We start from the raw sequence: 15,547 nt of genomic DNA, 5'->3' as shown, positions 1-15,547 counted from the left end.
ATTTCCAAGAACCAGGCTGGCTCTTCAGTCCCTCCCTACCTAACAAAGCTTTTGGACACACACACACACACACACACACACACACACACACACACACACACACACACACACACACACACACACACACACACACACACACACACACACACACACACACACACACACACACACACACACACACACACACACACACACACACACACACACACACACACACACACACACACACCTGAAACCTGGACAGGAGTGTCGTCCCTCGGTGTATTAGATGAGAGATAAGCGCATGTGTCTCATGTTCGCCTCTAGATGGTGCTGTTTACCACAACTCAACTAAACATGCCCCGCTTTCCTTTTGGTGACCGTTTCTCTTCAGTTTCATCTCTATTCAGTCAATCTTAAATAGAACAGATGAAAAGATTGAAATCTGTGCATAACGTTTTTATTACTGTTACACATTTCAACCCTGTTATCTTACTTGAAAGAAAAAAACTAAATCACTAAGAAAAAAGAATTACAATGTTGAATTTCACAATTGAATAGGCTACCTTTTTACATCAAGATTTTTCTTCATAAACTTTATAAATAGAAATGTACAGTTACAAAGCATCGTGGGAGGATTTCGGTGACTATATTTTACAGTTCAAAAATGTTTGTCAATGTTAATGTTGGCTACCAACTTATTCGAGCTTTTAATCTGTTTAATACAAGTGTAAAATGAACTGGTGGCAGTCAGGTGGATCAAGAAAAGGCCATATGGTGGTTTAGCGTTCATCAATATCGAGAAAAGTAGATTAATTAAAACAAGTAGCCTAAACTGATGTTTTCATACTTCTAACAATTCATCCAAACTAAAAAGTAGAGTAGCCTATAGCTAATATTCCTACCAACCTAATAAATATATAATATGACCGAAGCTTAGCTGTAAGTAGCCGATACACTTTCCATTTTGCTTCAGTCTAACATAGGCTACTTTTTTCATACATCCAAGTAACTGTCAATCACAAGTGACAAAACATTTTAGTTTGTGTACGGATTATTTGACTTCATAATGCTGTAAACAAATACATTAAACAGTCTTAATGAGGTGAAATGAAACCGTACATCGGAGCTCTTCATCCCGCAGCCCGCAGAGTCTTTCTGAGGCATTTCGCTCCGTCTCAACAGCGCGCTTGAGTGACGTTAATTCTAACCAATCACATGATCCCCCCTCCTCTTTGTGCGACGTTCATGAAGACACGGGCCAATCAGCAGCCGAGGGGGCGTTCCCCTGTGGGCATACTCAGAGTTGTTGCAAGAAATTCAGTCTGGGGAAGAGGAGAGAGGACAAGCATCCCAACACATCCCACCGTTTGGACTTTTTCTCATTCAGGTGTGCGCGGCGAATCACGCACAAGACACCGGGATAGAAGCCGTGGATTTTCTTTCTGACTGAGGACTGAGAGGGAAATTATCTGATAGTATTTGAACTTGACTCTTTTCCTCTGATGGGATAGTTTATGTTGATATTTGAGCAGAACAGGTACATTTCATAAGGGCTCCTCTGGTAATGCGGAATGACCGTGCGGGACCGTTAACGCGCGCGTGGATCACTTGATTCATCACCGACCACCGCATTCCGCGCGCCTCCGAACGCACAGATCTGCGGGGGAAAGTTCATAAAGATTGTCTGTCAGATTGATTGCTGTTAAATCAACATTTCCCCCCAAAACCAGCTGTGCTTTGAATTGGATTTTTTTTCACGACTAAAACACTTAAGTCTTTACTGACCTATTCCTCAAAGCAGTGATCAATACGGATATCTTCATATTATTCTGGAGTCATATCATTTTTATGACTGGTCGAACGGATTTGTCACTATGCGCTCTAATTTGGTATCCTCCGTATGCGCGAGCTCACAGTGAACAGAGGTAAGAAATCGCATGCATGCATACACCCAAACGGGTTTGCATGCAGAATTTATGTAGTACTGTCTTGTTTCAAAACACACTGTCACTTCTCGTGCATATGCTATTTTATCTCAAAATGAAATACTAATTTGATTAAATCCCAAATGCATGATGTGTCATTTTGAAGTGGGTGACAATAGAGGCATTCCATGTTAAATTTCTTAAAAAATGCTGAGTACTTGACTGGCTGCATGATTTTATCCAGAGCCGCTGTGTATGCACAGGGAAATGATTACAATGAAGAGACCAAGCTGTTGTGGTGGTTAAAATGAATTATAACTAGAACGCACTACCATCTTTGTAAAGCCATACTTTAAACCTTATAACTGTTTAACACTTATTTGATTTCGAATTATATTGATTTTATTTTGATGCACCATTTGTTTTGAGTGTTGAATATTTTGGGATTCATTGTAACATATTATAATGTTGTGTGTTGTAGGGTCGTGTTTGGCTGCTCTTTATCTACAAATGTAAGGCTCTGTGAAACCTTGGCTCTGCCAACACCATATGGAGACAACTGTTTGAATTAAAGCAGCGGGAACACGCGTGAACTGCTGTCATGGATTTAAGGGATTTTTTCTTGTTGGCAACATTAGTTGCTTGTTTCTGGTTAGATCCAACCATTGCCCAAGAGCTCATTTACCCTATTCGAGAAGAGCTACAGGAGAATGTTCTTATTGGAAACATACCAAAGGACTTGAACATCTCCCATATGTACTCTGCCACCGGGGCTAGCAGTAATTTGGTTTACCGGCTTGTTTCGAAAGCAGGTGACACCCCGCTACTCCGAGTGATAAGCAATACAGGAGAGATTTTTACCACCTCCAACCGTATAGACAGGGAGAAACTCTGTCCTGGTCCCTCTTTTGAAGACAGCGAGTGCTCCTTTGAAATTGAGGTGGTCATTTTACCCAATGACTATTTCAGATTAATCAAAATTAAGATAATTGTCAAAGACACCAATGACAACGCCCCCATGTTCCCCTCTCCTGTGATCAACATTTCAATTCCAGAAAACACACTCATCAACAGCCGCTTTGCTATTCCTTCTGCCACTGATCCAGATACCGGACCCAACAGTGTACACAAATACGAGCTGTTGAACGGGCAGAGTGCCTTCGGTTTGGATATTGTGGAGACACCAGAGGGAGAGAAATGGCCTCAGCTTATCGTTCAACAGAATTTAGACAGAGAGCAGAAAGACACATATGTGATGAAAGTAAAAGTGGAGGATGGGGGGAACCCACAGAAATCCAGCACTGCCATTCTACAGGTGACTGTCACTGATGTTAACGATAACCGGCCCGTCTTCAAAGAAAGCCAAATTGAGGTCCACATCCCAGAAAACTCTCCCGTTGGGACATCTGTAGTTCAGCTGCAAGCCACCGATGCAGATGTGGGGGCTAATGCAGAAATAAAATACATGTTTGGTACCCAGGTGTCTCCAGCGACACGGAGACTATTTGCTCTGAACTTCACCACTGGGCTCATAACAGTTCAAAGGCCGCTTGATAGAGAGGAGACTGCCATTCATAAACTCACAGTACTAGCCAGCGATGGAAGCTCAAGTCCAGCGAGAGCCACCATAACTATCAATGTGACCGATGTGAACGACAATGCTCCAAACATCGACCTGAGATACATCATCAGTCCAATTAATGGTACTGTAATGCTCTCTGAAAAAGATCCAATAAACACTAAGATTGCCCTCATTACTGTATCTGACAAAGACACAGATGTCAACGGTAAGGTGATTTGCTTCATTGAAAAAGATGTTCCTTTTCACCTCAAAGCAGTTTATGATAACCAATATCTGTTAGAAACATCTGCACTGCTCGATTATGAAGGAACCAAGGAGTACATATTCAAGATTGTGGCATCTGACTCTGGAAAACCTAGTTTGAACCAGACTGCCCTGGTTAGAGTACGGCTGGAAGATGAGAACGACAATCCGCCCATTTTTACCCAGCCTGTCATCGAGCTGGCAGTCATGGAGAACAACCAGCGTGACATGTTCCTGACAACCATCAGCGCCACGGATGAGGATAGCGGACGGAATGCAGAGATTGTCTACCAGCTTGGACCCAACGCATCATTCTTTGATCTTGACCGCAAAACAGGAGTGCTAACCGCATCCAGGGTGTTTGATAGGGAGGAACAAGAGCGGTTCCTCTTTACGGTCACCGCTAGAGACAATGGCACCAGGGCTCTGCAGAGTCAAGCTGCAGTCATTGTGACCATTCTGGACGAGAATGACAATAGCCCTAAATTTACACACAACCACTTTCAGTTCTTTGTGTCAGAGAATCTGCCTAAATATAGTACAGTTGGAGTAATCACAGTCACGGATGCAGATGCTGGTGAGAATGCTGTGGTGAGACTCTCAATCCTCAACGATAATGAGAACTTCATCCTTGACCCAGATTCTGGAGTCATAAAGTCCAATGTTTCCTTTGACCGAGAGCAGCAAAGTTCCTACACCTTTGACGTCAGAGCCGTGGACAATGGAAGCCCTCCGTGTTCATCAGCTGCCAAGGTGACCATCAATGTCATTGATGTCAATGATAACACCCCCATCGTCATCTACCCACCATCAAACACCTCTTTTAAACTAGTGCCAGTGTCTGCGATTCCAGGGTCAGTTGTGGCTGAGGTGTTTGCAGTAGATGGTGATACAGGTATGAATGCAGAACTCAAGTACACTATTGTTAGTTGCAAAAGAGAAGGTCTTTTCAGAATTGACCCTGTAACGGGAAACATCACATTAGAGCAGAAACCCACAACTTCAGACTTTGGCCTCCACAGGCTAGTGGTCAACATCAGTGATCTTGGCTATCCAAAGTCCCTGCACACCCTTGTCCTCGTTTTCCTGTTCGTGAACGACACAGTTGGAAATTCCTCATACATACAGGACCTCATCCGACGGAAAATGGAAACGCCGCTGGATAGAAACATTGGTGAGAGCAGAGAGACTTATCAGAATGTTGACAACCTAAAAACCATTATTGCCATCGTGACAGGTGCTATGGTAGTGATTGTGGTCATCTTCATAACGGTTCTGGTGCGCTGCCGGCACGCCTCACAGTTCAAGGCTGCTCAGAGAAAGAAGCAGGGTGCCGAGTGGATGTCCCCCAACCAGGAGAACAAGCAAAACAAGAAGAAGAAGCGCAAAAAGAGGAAGTCGCCAAAGAGCTCCCTCTTGAACTTTGTCACCATCGAGGAGAACAAACCCGACGACCCTGCCCACGAACCCATAAATGGAACCATCAGTCTCCCGGCTGAGCTCGAGGAGCCCGGGATTGGACGCTTTGATTGGAATGCCACCCCTACTACCACCTTCAAACCCAGCAGCCCAGACTTGGCCCGGCACTACAAGTCTGCTTCACCCCAGTCGGCCTTCCACCTCAAAGCTGACACTCCGGTGTCTGTGAAAAAGCATCACGTCATACAGGAGCTGCCACTGGACAATACCTTTGTGGGGGGCTGTGACACGCTTTCCAAACGTTCCTCCACCAGCTCTGATCACTTCAGTGCCTCAGAATGCAGTTCACAAGGAGGCTTCAAGTCAAAGGGGGCACCTTTGCACACCAGACAGGTAAAAGAACACTTTTACTGGTCTATAAGTACTGCTTATAACTGCCCTGCTCAGTACTGAAGTGCCTGTGGTAGCTAACTTGCTCTGAGTGATACATCTGTGATGCACTATGTAGAATGTAGATTTCAAAAAGCTCCCCCGTAGATGTTCTCAAATGACCAAAAAAGACGTAAATATTGTATGTGTTTTATATGAAACTAGCTGATCCAGGCGAATGCTATTGTCATCATCTTACCACATGCATTTTTGTGTTTTTTTTTCTTCTTTTTTTCTTCTTTTTTAATTTATAAACCTCTACTTGAAACAAGTCCTGGACAAGCAATTGGTTTAATGGGTGAGATTCGAAAAGAATCCAACGTCTCCTAAGAGGCTAGATTCAGTTTAATTTCACTACTTTGTCATGGTTCAAAGATGCAATGCTCTGAGAGTTTGTGAAAGAAACATTTTTTTCTCGCCTGTCTACTTCGATCACCATTTTCTCATTTCGACATCTAAACTCCTTTGTGGAAGAAATAGATTTGAGCATTATCAAACAAATCCTCACTTGTATGAATAACCACTGAAATTCACAGAGTGTGAAACCGGTTCTTATTTTTCTGCATTTGTTAATTAGCATCCTCTACGATTCCGAGTTTCTTAATTAATCCAGGACTGCAGTTAATCTACTGATCTAAAAATGCGCACACACAACATTTAACATTATCTCCTGGTTCATTAAATCCAATGGTTTCAATATTCTACACCAATAAACTGTCACAGACCTTCAGTATAGAACAGTATTCTCTTTGGGTTGCTATATATGCATATTTCTCAAAGACAGTTCTACTGTATAAAGCGCAAAAAATCGCAAAAGCGAGTTGCCAAGCACAACATCTCATAGTATGAAACTCAGATGATGAGGGAGAGAGTTGAGGGAGGGAGAGAGTTGAGGGAAGGGTGGGTGGGAGGGAGGGAGGGAGGGGAATATTACCTTTAGGTGGCACTGTTGTTCTGTATGGAATATTCTGGCTATGGGCCAACATGCAGTGTCTGTAATGCATGGGGAAGAAATGGGGGCAGTTACTTGTTCTCTCTCTTACTCTCTCTCTCTCTTTCTCTCTCTCTCTCTCTCTCTCTCTCTCTCATTCACTCCCTCTCTCTATCTCTCGCTCACTTTTCGTCTCTCTCTGTCTCCTTGTCTTTCCCTTGCCCTTTTGTCTGCGTGTGTGTGCGTGTATGGGAGCATCTCTCTCAGTAAACAGCTCATGTCTAATGATGGACTGAATACACAACAGATTGGTTATGGCTGTTAGAGATATAAGATAAGGTCTGACCGTTGGAGAATAAACACATACACGCTTGTTTACTTGGCTATCTGAAAAACCTTCTGTTTTTTAAGGCTAATTATGGTGCTAATTATTACTACAGACTACCCCAAAACTTACCCATACACCTGAAACCATTTTGTGTTTTTAAAATAATAATAATAAAAAAAATACATTAATACATGTTAATACATTCAAGGACAAGATGTTAAAATCTGTGGACAATTGTGTGGTTGTAGATTATTTATTTTTATTTTTATTTTTTTGTAAAACAAAAAAACAATTTAATTGAATAATAATTGAATTATGAATTACTTTTAGATGAAGACAGAATCAGTGCACATCTGGGGACAGTTTTTTTTATTTTATTTTTTTTATTTTTTTTACTTTTTAATTTATTAATTAATAATTATTTTTAGTTTATTTATGGCTGTTTTCATAATTGAGGACAGAATAAGCTCACCTCTGGGGACAATTCTGTGTTTTTAAAGTTAAAAACAAATGCACATTTTTTTTTTTCATGAAATGAAAGTTCTTTTATGGATGTACTCCAAATGAGGACAAGATAGGCTATGCCCAAAGGATAGCAAATAAGACCAAACACATAGATAGATAGATAGATAGATAGATAGATAGATAGATAGATAGATAGATAGATAGATAGATAGATAGTTATGATGAAATTAACAAAGGGTTATTTACAATAACTACAGACTAAGCCTGTCTCAAAACATTGTTTTGTTTGTGTGAATCACTTTTCCAATTGAGGACATCCCTGGAAGTCCCCAAAGGGAAGTTTTGTCCGATTAAGCTCACTTCAGGGGATAATTTTGTCCACAAAGTGTAGCTAAAGTAAACACACACTACTCTGCATATTCCAGATTGAGTGTGCGGAGGATCGTTTATAACTTCCTTAAGCGTGAAAGCTGTACAAACAAAAGCTTGTCTAATATTGTTTTCCGGACGGATGCGAGTCTGGAAGATGGGGGCGTCTGGGCTAGCTTGCTCTTGTGTGGGCGGTCCAGATCACGAACATGCATCGGAGTAGGCCACATGGGATATGACCCTCCTCTAGGTTACAGCGCAACTCATCACATTCCCCCTAAGAGAATCCAACTAAATTAAGCATTTCAAGAGGTTTTCAATGAGATTTTAGATATGCAAGGCAAATTCACTGCATTCTCTTTTCTCAGAAAGAGAAGAAAGTCTCAGAACTGCATTGTAGGGAGCAAGAAAGGAGTACACCAATGTAGAATGACATATTACATAATGAACTGCAATCCAGGCCAAGAGAGTGGCCTCTGCAACTACTGTCCTATTGGGAAACCATGCTGTCGTGCTGTACATGCCTTTTACGAATGACTCAGTGACCCAAAACAATAGCTGCCACTGTAAGCACAGAGACAGATGCCTGTCAACGCTATAGATGAATTGTACATACTGTGAAATGCACTGTTCGCTTAGTCCAGAGGGGTCGGTTTTTGTCCAGGGGTTGCCCTTTGTGTTTCTGTCTCGATCCTTTAAAGGCCATTGACTGTGCGTTTCCTTTCTAAAGCTCATAGATACTGGGGCAGCCTCCATACAGAGCTAGTTAGCACAGCTACTGTAGAAGGACATCAGTGGCAAGCTTATTATGGCACCCAAAACCTCTGCTGACAGCCATAGGGCAATTAACACTTGGCCTTTCTGTTCACCGACTGAACCGAAGCAATGCAAACAACAATGAGCACATGCAAACTTGTCTGATAGTCAGGGGTAAAAAAAAACACACACAAAAAAAACATTTTTGTTTTGCTTGGCCACAGTGCCATAAAAAAAAATAAAAATAAAAAAAAACTGTTGGTGGCCATGTAAAACTACTGCTTTAAAGGGATAGTTCAGTCTAAAATAAAAAGTCATCATTTACTCACCCTCATGTCATTCTAAACCAGTATGTAAGTCAATGTTTTTTTTGGAACCCAACATTCTTCAAAATGTCTTTTATGTACCACAGAAGAAACATATATTATGACATAATTTTCATTTTGGCCTGAACTATCCCTTTAAGACCAAGCAGAAGCAATTCAGGTATAAGACCATTGTGCAAATGTTAATGCATTTATCCTAAGCAACTTACATTGCATTCAAAGCTTACACTTTGTCAGTTCTTGCAACTCATGACCTTGTTAGCACCATGCTCTACTTTTTGAGCTATAAGAACTTGTCAAGTCACAAAATTAATCAACAGTACCTGTGCTAAAATGATTTATATGTCAACTTTTCAATCGTTTCTATGCCACTGCTGATAATGATAAGTATTGTAGGGTAATTTACACTTTGTACCCAGGAATCAATGCGTATCATTCCTTGCCCATTTGTCTGTCACTTTACTGTGTTATTCGGAGTGAAATTCAATCATATAACAGATACAAATTGCTCACCTTCCAAAGAACTCATTGATGAACAGCATTTATTGCAAAATAATCTGAGTAGGCCATTTATTTCTCATTTGTAGTTTTTTTATTTTTATTTATACACACACATACACACACACACACACACACACACACACACACACACACACACACACACACACACACACACACACACACACACACACACACACTCACGGTTCAATAGCTTCTCAGGATGGAGGCGCATTAAAAAGTCTATTACGAAGTGCATGAAACATTTAGGTTATTGATTAAGCGTGCATGCATAGTGTGCAAGACTCCGCTCTGCGGGAAAACTCCTCAACAAGCCTGATTAATAAACTCAGTTGGAGAAATTAAACTGGGAAGTGACTGCTCATAGCAAACCGAAGTCATACAGGCATTTATAAGAGATTTTGTGCTTCATTCTAGAGAACTGTCTCTCTGCTCATACTCATATATAGAGATTGTAGAAGCATTTGTTCAGATAAAAAAAAACAAAAAAACACTTATACCACATCTATCAGATTCAGATGTCTTATCTCATCTTTGTCCAGAAATATAGATTCTTAGAAAGCCTCATTTATATGTATCCAAGCTCTAAGAGCAGGCTAACAGCTCTGCCTGCGAGTGCTAGCAATAATGACTTGCAATTATTCCGAAGTGATGTGGTTATTCTGTTTGGATTAGGAAGCAATCAGACCCGAGAGATTCAGTGGGACTGTTTTTAGAGACCAGATGATTGTCTCACATGCACTGTTTCCTCTGTTACTGAGCTGTCCTCTAATCTGGCAAAGCAGAGCGCAGGCAGGTTTTTCCCACTGTCACATAATAGAAGGAATCTGTACGCATCGCCTATCCTGGGAGTCTCAACGAGCTAAAACAAAACCAAAATGGAACAAAAGTGTCTGGTTGCTGACTTGAATTGCAACATTGAGTCTTAAGAGATTACGCATGCATCGGGCTCACGCTCCGCCATATGTGTTCTAGACAAAGGTTACTAGAGAGGGCACAGAGCGAATAATGTGTGGAATGAAGTTGTGTGTGTGTGTGTGTGTGTGTGTGTGTGTGTGTGTGTGTGTGTGTGTGTGTGTGTGTGTGTGTGTGTGTGTGTGTGTGTTCAAGCTCTCTCGAGTGGCTTTATGCTTCAATGAATGGACATCCTAATGCAAACAGTAGAGACTCGAGACGGTACGGGGGAAGGCTGTAATAGACTCCGCATTGTGATGGTGAAGGGCCGGGAGGGAGTAGTTCTTTCTCCACAGGTTCATTTGCCACATTAATAAGGGATTAGCATGGACGGGGCTCCCAGGATCAGGGCCTGAAGTTTGAGAAGATTAATGGACTGTGACATTATTGCACCTGAGGGGGATGTCTGTTGCGATATCTGGCACGTTGAGCTGATGGAGGGGCTCCATTGGGCCAGGGAAAGAGATTTAGCTAGGGTACAACACTTGCGGCTGCTCGCTGCCTCTCGTTGTCTTGCATAAAGAGCCTCTGCAATTCATTATTACATGTTTTTGGGCTCCACTTCGACTGGTTTACGGGGAGATTTGATTGTAAATCGTATTGGACTGGTGCAGTGTTATGTTATTAAATGAACATTCTGTCATCATTTACTCACCCTTGTGTCATTCTAAACCTGTTTGCCTTTGTGTAGAACACAAAAGAAGATATTTTGAAAAAGATATTAAAAGGGATATTTCACCCAAAAATGAAAATTCTGTCATCATTTACTCACCCCTCAAGTTGTTACAAACCTTTATGGATTTCTTTCTCTCCTGAACACAAAAGAAGATATTTTAAAGAATGTCAGTAACCAAACAGTTGACGGATCCCATTGACTTCCATAGTCTGAAAGTCAATGGGGTCCATCAACTGTTTGGTTACCCATATTTACCCAAAATACCTTATTTTGTGTTCAGCAGAAGACAGAAATCCATACAGGTTTGTAACAACTTGAGGGTGAGTAAATGATGATTTTGGGGTGAACTATCCATTTAATGGTTTTTAGTCTGCACGTTTGAAAGTAATTGGGGTCCAGTGTTGTTTTGGACCCCAGTGACTTTAATTGCATAGGCAAAAATAGTTCTTGAAGAAAGTCATACAGGTTCGGAACAACATGAAGGTGATTAAATGATGACAGAATGTTCATCTTGGGGGCGAACTATCCCTTTTAAGACCAGTTGAGGGTGACCGAGGGATGTAATGTAATGCATTTTCTCAGTTTTTCAACTTCAATGCACCAATTTTACACACTACACATGGCACCACAGAGCAATCTAACATTCAGAACCCCATGGTTGGGTTTGTCCCAAATGTACACATTGGAAACCAAAGATTCTTGTCTTTGGAAAGGTTCCTAATTCTCCAAATCAATTTTGTACACAAATCTCTCTCAATTTAAGGGTCGGCCTGTTTCAGCCCAAACGGCAGTGGCTTACAATTCAGAAATTTCTGAAACGGCTGTCCGTTTCTCTTATGTAACGCATTTTGCCTCCAGCGCATTTAGTCAAATCCCCCGGTGGGAACAAGTAAGCTTATCTTTCAGACCCTTGATTGTGCACGTTCTGCACCCAAGGCCGAGGTGAAAACTTCTCTGTTTTGTCCCTGTGAGGTTCAGCCTATGAAGTTCAAGTTGAACTCTCTCGGTCTAAAGCGCTTTGCCTTTATAGCCCATGTTGGGGCCAAACTGTCAAACTGCTTTTGATAGGGTATGATGGAAGACAGCCGAGGCGCTGCAAGAATGGAACATTGCCTCAGGACGACCGTTGCAAAGCCTGTGTGAAACTCCTAAATATAGGAACAAACTGTATGTTTGAGGTAGGGTTGAAGGCACCCCACTTGGGTGCTGGTAGAACTTTTTAGCACGCTCAAGACTTTTATACAATCACACAGATGTTGATGTGTGGTAGAATGTCAAGCAAGACCTTCCTCTCCTGCATGGACAATACACTGATATACTCACACACTTCTTCTATGCTAACAACCAATGAGGGGGACTTTTTATTTATTTAGTACACAAAATAGCCCAGACCATTGGCAAATTACCAGGATTTTGAAGATTTTCAGACATTTGTTGTTGACTTTTCCCCCCCATCATTTTCATGATCACACAATTATTCACACGACTGTAAGTAAATACGACTAAATTAACCTTCAGTGGCCTCAAAAATTATTTGGACATTTTATCCACACTTAAAAAGGCATGAATTTCATTTCACAAAATATCAAAGTAAGTGGTACCCACAATAATACAAATAATGCTAGACCTTACTCATTACTCATTTATTGCAATGACTTTTAACAGTTTTTTTATTTTTGTACTTTATGAAGTCACTTCCCCTCAAGTTTACTCAGGTGTCCCAGCAGTGTAACCACAGGTAAAACACCAATGTTTCACAACCAGAAAGTGTCCAAATACTATTTCGAGTATTCATTACCACGAGCCAGGACCATAATCGGGTAGCAACCGTGCTACTGTACATGTTAGAACGCTGCATTGCACACGAGGCTATGGGCTCAAACGACATTCAGGCATTTTAAGCAGGGTTTAAATGTCCAAATATGTTTCAGGCCCATGAACATACCAAGTATGTTTCTGTCTGGATGTTTTAGAATGATTTTGTTTTATATTTGAAGTCAAAAGGAGAGAGAGAAAGAGAGAGATGAAGAAACCAAAAGATGAATGTTCCAATGTGTTTAGTTGTGTTGTTTCCTCTGCCAGCTCTCTGGCAGCTCATTTGCTGAAGTCACAAGCTAAAGTCAGCATCATTCATCATAATTTCATTTCATAAAGAAAACTGATTGATAAGAGATGGCTCCCGGATCCGCTCTGTGATCTCTGAGAGGCTGGATGAAATCCTTTGGATTTTTATTTCCATATTTTTAATCCTTCATTCTCATACACATTTTAACTTTGATTGATTATTGGCATTGCATGATTCCTAATTATATATAATGGAGAATATAAACCAATTATTAAACCCTATCACAATAACATCAGAAGTCTCTCTGCTTATTTCATCCTATGGTCCCTACATGCTGCAATTTTGAATGACACCAAAACGATGCATTTGGGTAACAACCTACACGATATGAAATGGCTAAAGTAGATACGGTGGAAGAAAATGTTTCTTGACTCGTTTGTGATGTGCTGGACACTTTTACATTTTTTTCCACATGTTTTCACACTGTTTCAAATGTTCACCTGAGGAACAGTAGGGGTTCATCTAATGTGCACCAACTCATCTCAACATTTTTGGGACAGAAGACACACACTCCACATGAACACCACTGTACACTCTTAAAAATGAAGGTTCCAGTTAGAAACACAAAGAACCGTTGAAGTCCTTCACAGAAAAGCATCCACTTTAAAGAACCCAGAAACAATTACTCTGATCTGAAGAACATGTAATGTAACATCAAGAACTTTTCTAATCTCCAAAGAGCAATAAAAAAATAAAATAAAAAATAAATAAACAATGATAAGAAGAACTGTTGAAGAACCTTTATTTCTGAGAGAGTACTGTGCCCATCCTTAGGTGCTGTTTCTCTGAAACGATGACATCATTATGACACAATGAGCCCTGTAGGGCCTTTCCAAAGGTTGAAGGAGTCATCCTGTCAGATCACAGCACCCCCTTCTCTTCAGATTAATAGCTTTGATTACCATAATCTGTTGTGAACTTCTCCTGTTCCACCCCTCCACTGCACCCACCGTAATTTATATTGTACATAAAAGATGTTTTATGTAAATTGACCTCCTGGTAATCTTGCTTAATGTGCTGTGTTATTCTATAATGGACTGTTATGATTTTGTTTCTGCATATTTTCTTCTTTCGCTTGTTATAATGTACTTCCCCACTGCAATCTGTATGCAGCTCAAGTAATCCTTGATGACTATTAATATAATTATTTTGTTTTTGTTTTCTGCTGAGCATTGTTTGAACAGTGAAAGTTTATCTTTTTAATTTCATAATAAATGTTGAAAAGCGATTTTATTCTTTTCTGGTTTTTAGTCCACTGCTTTTGACACTGTGAAACTCTACACTTTTAGCGTTAATCGGGTTTTACTGCAGATAAAAGCATTAGTCATTATTCACTCAATGTAACACTTTCATCATGCAGATCTAAGGTTTATCAAAGTTTAGAAAGTCTGCATCTGTTAAAATCACATCTACGCTGATTAAAGTTAACTTTTGAAGCACAAAACTTGACTGCTCAAAGTAGGCTCAAATAGTACTATTAAAATAGATTGATCAAGAGGTATATCAAGTAAACCAGACATAAAAACAGTACATGCACACACATAATTATTAGTCTGAAGATGTATGAAAGTTCTGTTGCTCTTGAGTGAAAGTTGTAAAACGGAACCAATGATAAACACTGACTACAGATCTGCCAGCTGTCAAGTGCACATTGCACCAGTAATGCGTCAGCTTTTTGCATAGATTTACAATTATAGATCAATATAAGTGCATTTCAACTAAACTATAATTCTGTGCAAATTGCAAATTGAAGGATATAAAAATCTGAAGGGATGTATCACTTTGAAAGCCGGTATAGGAAAGCCATATTACATGTTGCCTCTAGCTTTAGAACAGTATGAATATGAACTGTTTAAAATCTGTCTGTGAGATATAAAAGGACAAAAGATACCCTGAAGCTCTGCTTGGTTTGAAATTTCAAGGATTTAACATACTGGAAAAAAAGTGAGTTTAAAAAGCTAATGACAGTAAGAGAGAAAGTGGAGAATTGCATTAATAGATTAAGATGAAAAGAGAATGGACACATATTGGTGTTTTTAGACCTTTATATTCCAGCATTTGGCGGTCACGTTTACATTGCTCACATTTATTCATGCATTCCCTGGGAATTGAACTCACGACCTTGGCTGTTAGTGCCATGCTTTACGCTTTTATACACTGCAGGCCTTTATATTGGACAGTACCAGCTGAATGAATGCACACAATTTTATATATTGACACATTTCTTATTGAAATAGGAAGTTTTATGAACCATGATTTGCTACTTGCTATTTTATGACTAGTTGCTTGCAAATGGTATTATGGAGGACATTCTTAAACTTGACAGAATTTTTATTGGACATACATTTCTATGTCTCACAACATTTGAACAGTCAACTGCAATAGTACTGTTGTACATTTAGTAAATTGTAATATTTTAAGAGAACACTAGCATACAGCAAAAAAAAAAAAAAAAAAAAACTGTACAAGGTACATTACCATAAGACGCAGACTGTATTAAATATGGGTTAATTAGCAT

At 40.2% G+C, this 15,547-nt stretch overlaps 1 protein-coding gene across 5 annotated transcripts in view; it reads left to right on the top strand.

Annotated features, from left to right (window-relative positions):
* Positions 1–1,320: 1,320 nt before the first annotated feature.
* Positions 1,321–15,547, top strand: part of pcdh9 (protocadherin 9) — a 274,339-nt gene continuing 260,112 nt past the window's right edge. For all 5 annotated transcript variants that reach the window (XM_082189899.1, XM_082189897.1, XM_082189898.1 and 2 more), the window contains exons 1-2: positions 1,321–1,907; positions 2,389–5,544. In XM_082189899.1, coding sequence (XP_082046025.1) covers positions 2,509–5,544 — 3,036 coding nt within the window. In that variant the 5' untranslated portion in view covers positions 1,321–1,907; positions 2,389–2,508. The remainder of the gene's footprint in view (positions 1,908–2,388; positions 5,545–15,547) is intronic.

This window comes from Leuciscus leuciscus (assembly GCF_965113295.1).
Source record: "Leuciscus leuciscus genome assembly, chromosome: 14".
In the NCBI taxonomy this organism is placed as follows: Eukaryota; Metazoa; Chordata; class Actinopteri; order Cypriniformes; family Leuciscidae; genus Leuciscus; species Leuciscus leuciscus.
The sequence above is the reverse complement of the archived record's forward strand: the minus strand, read 5'-3'. Positions and strand labels throughout refer to the sequence as shown.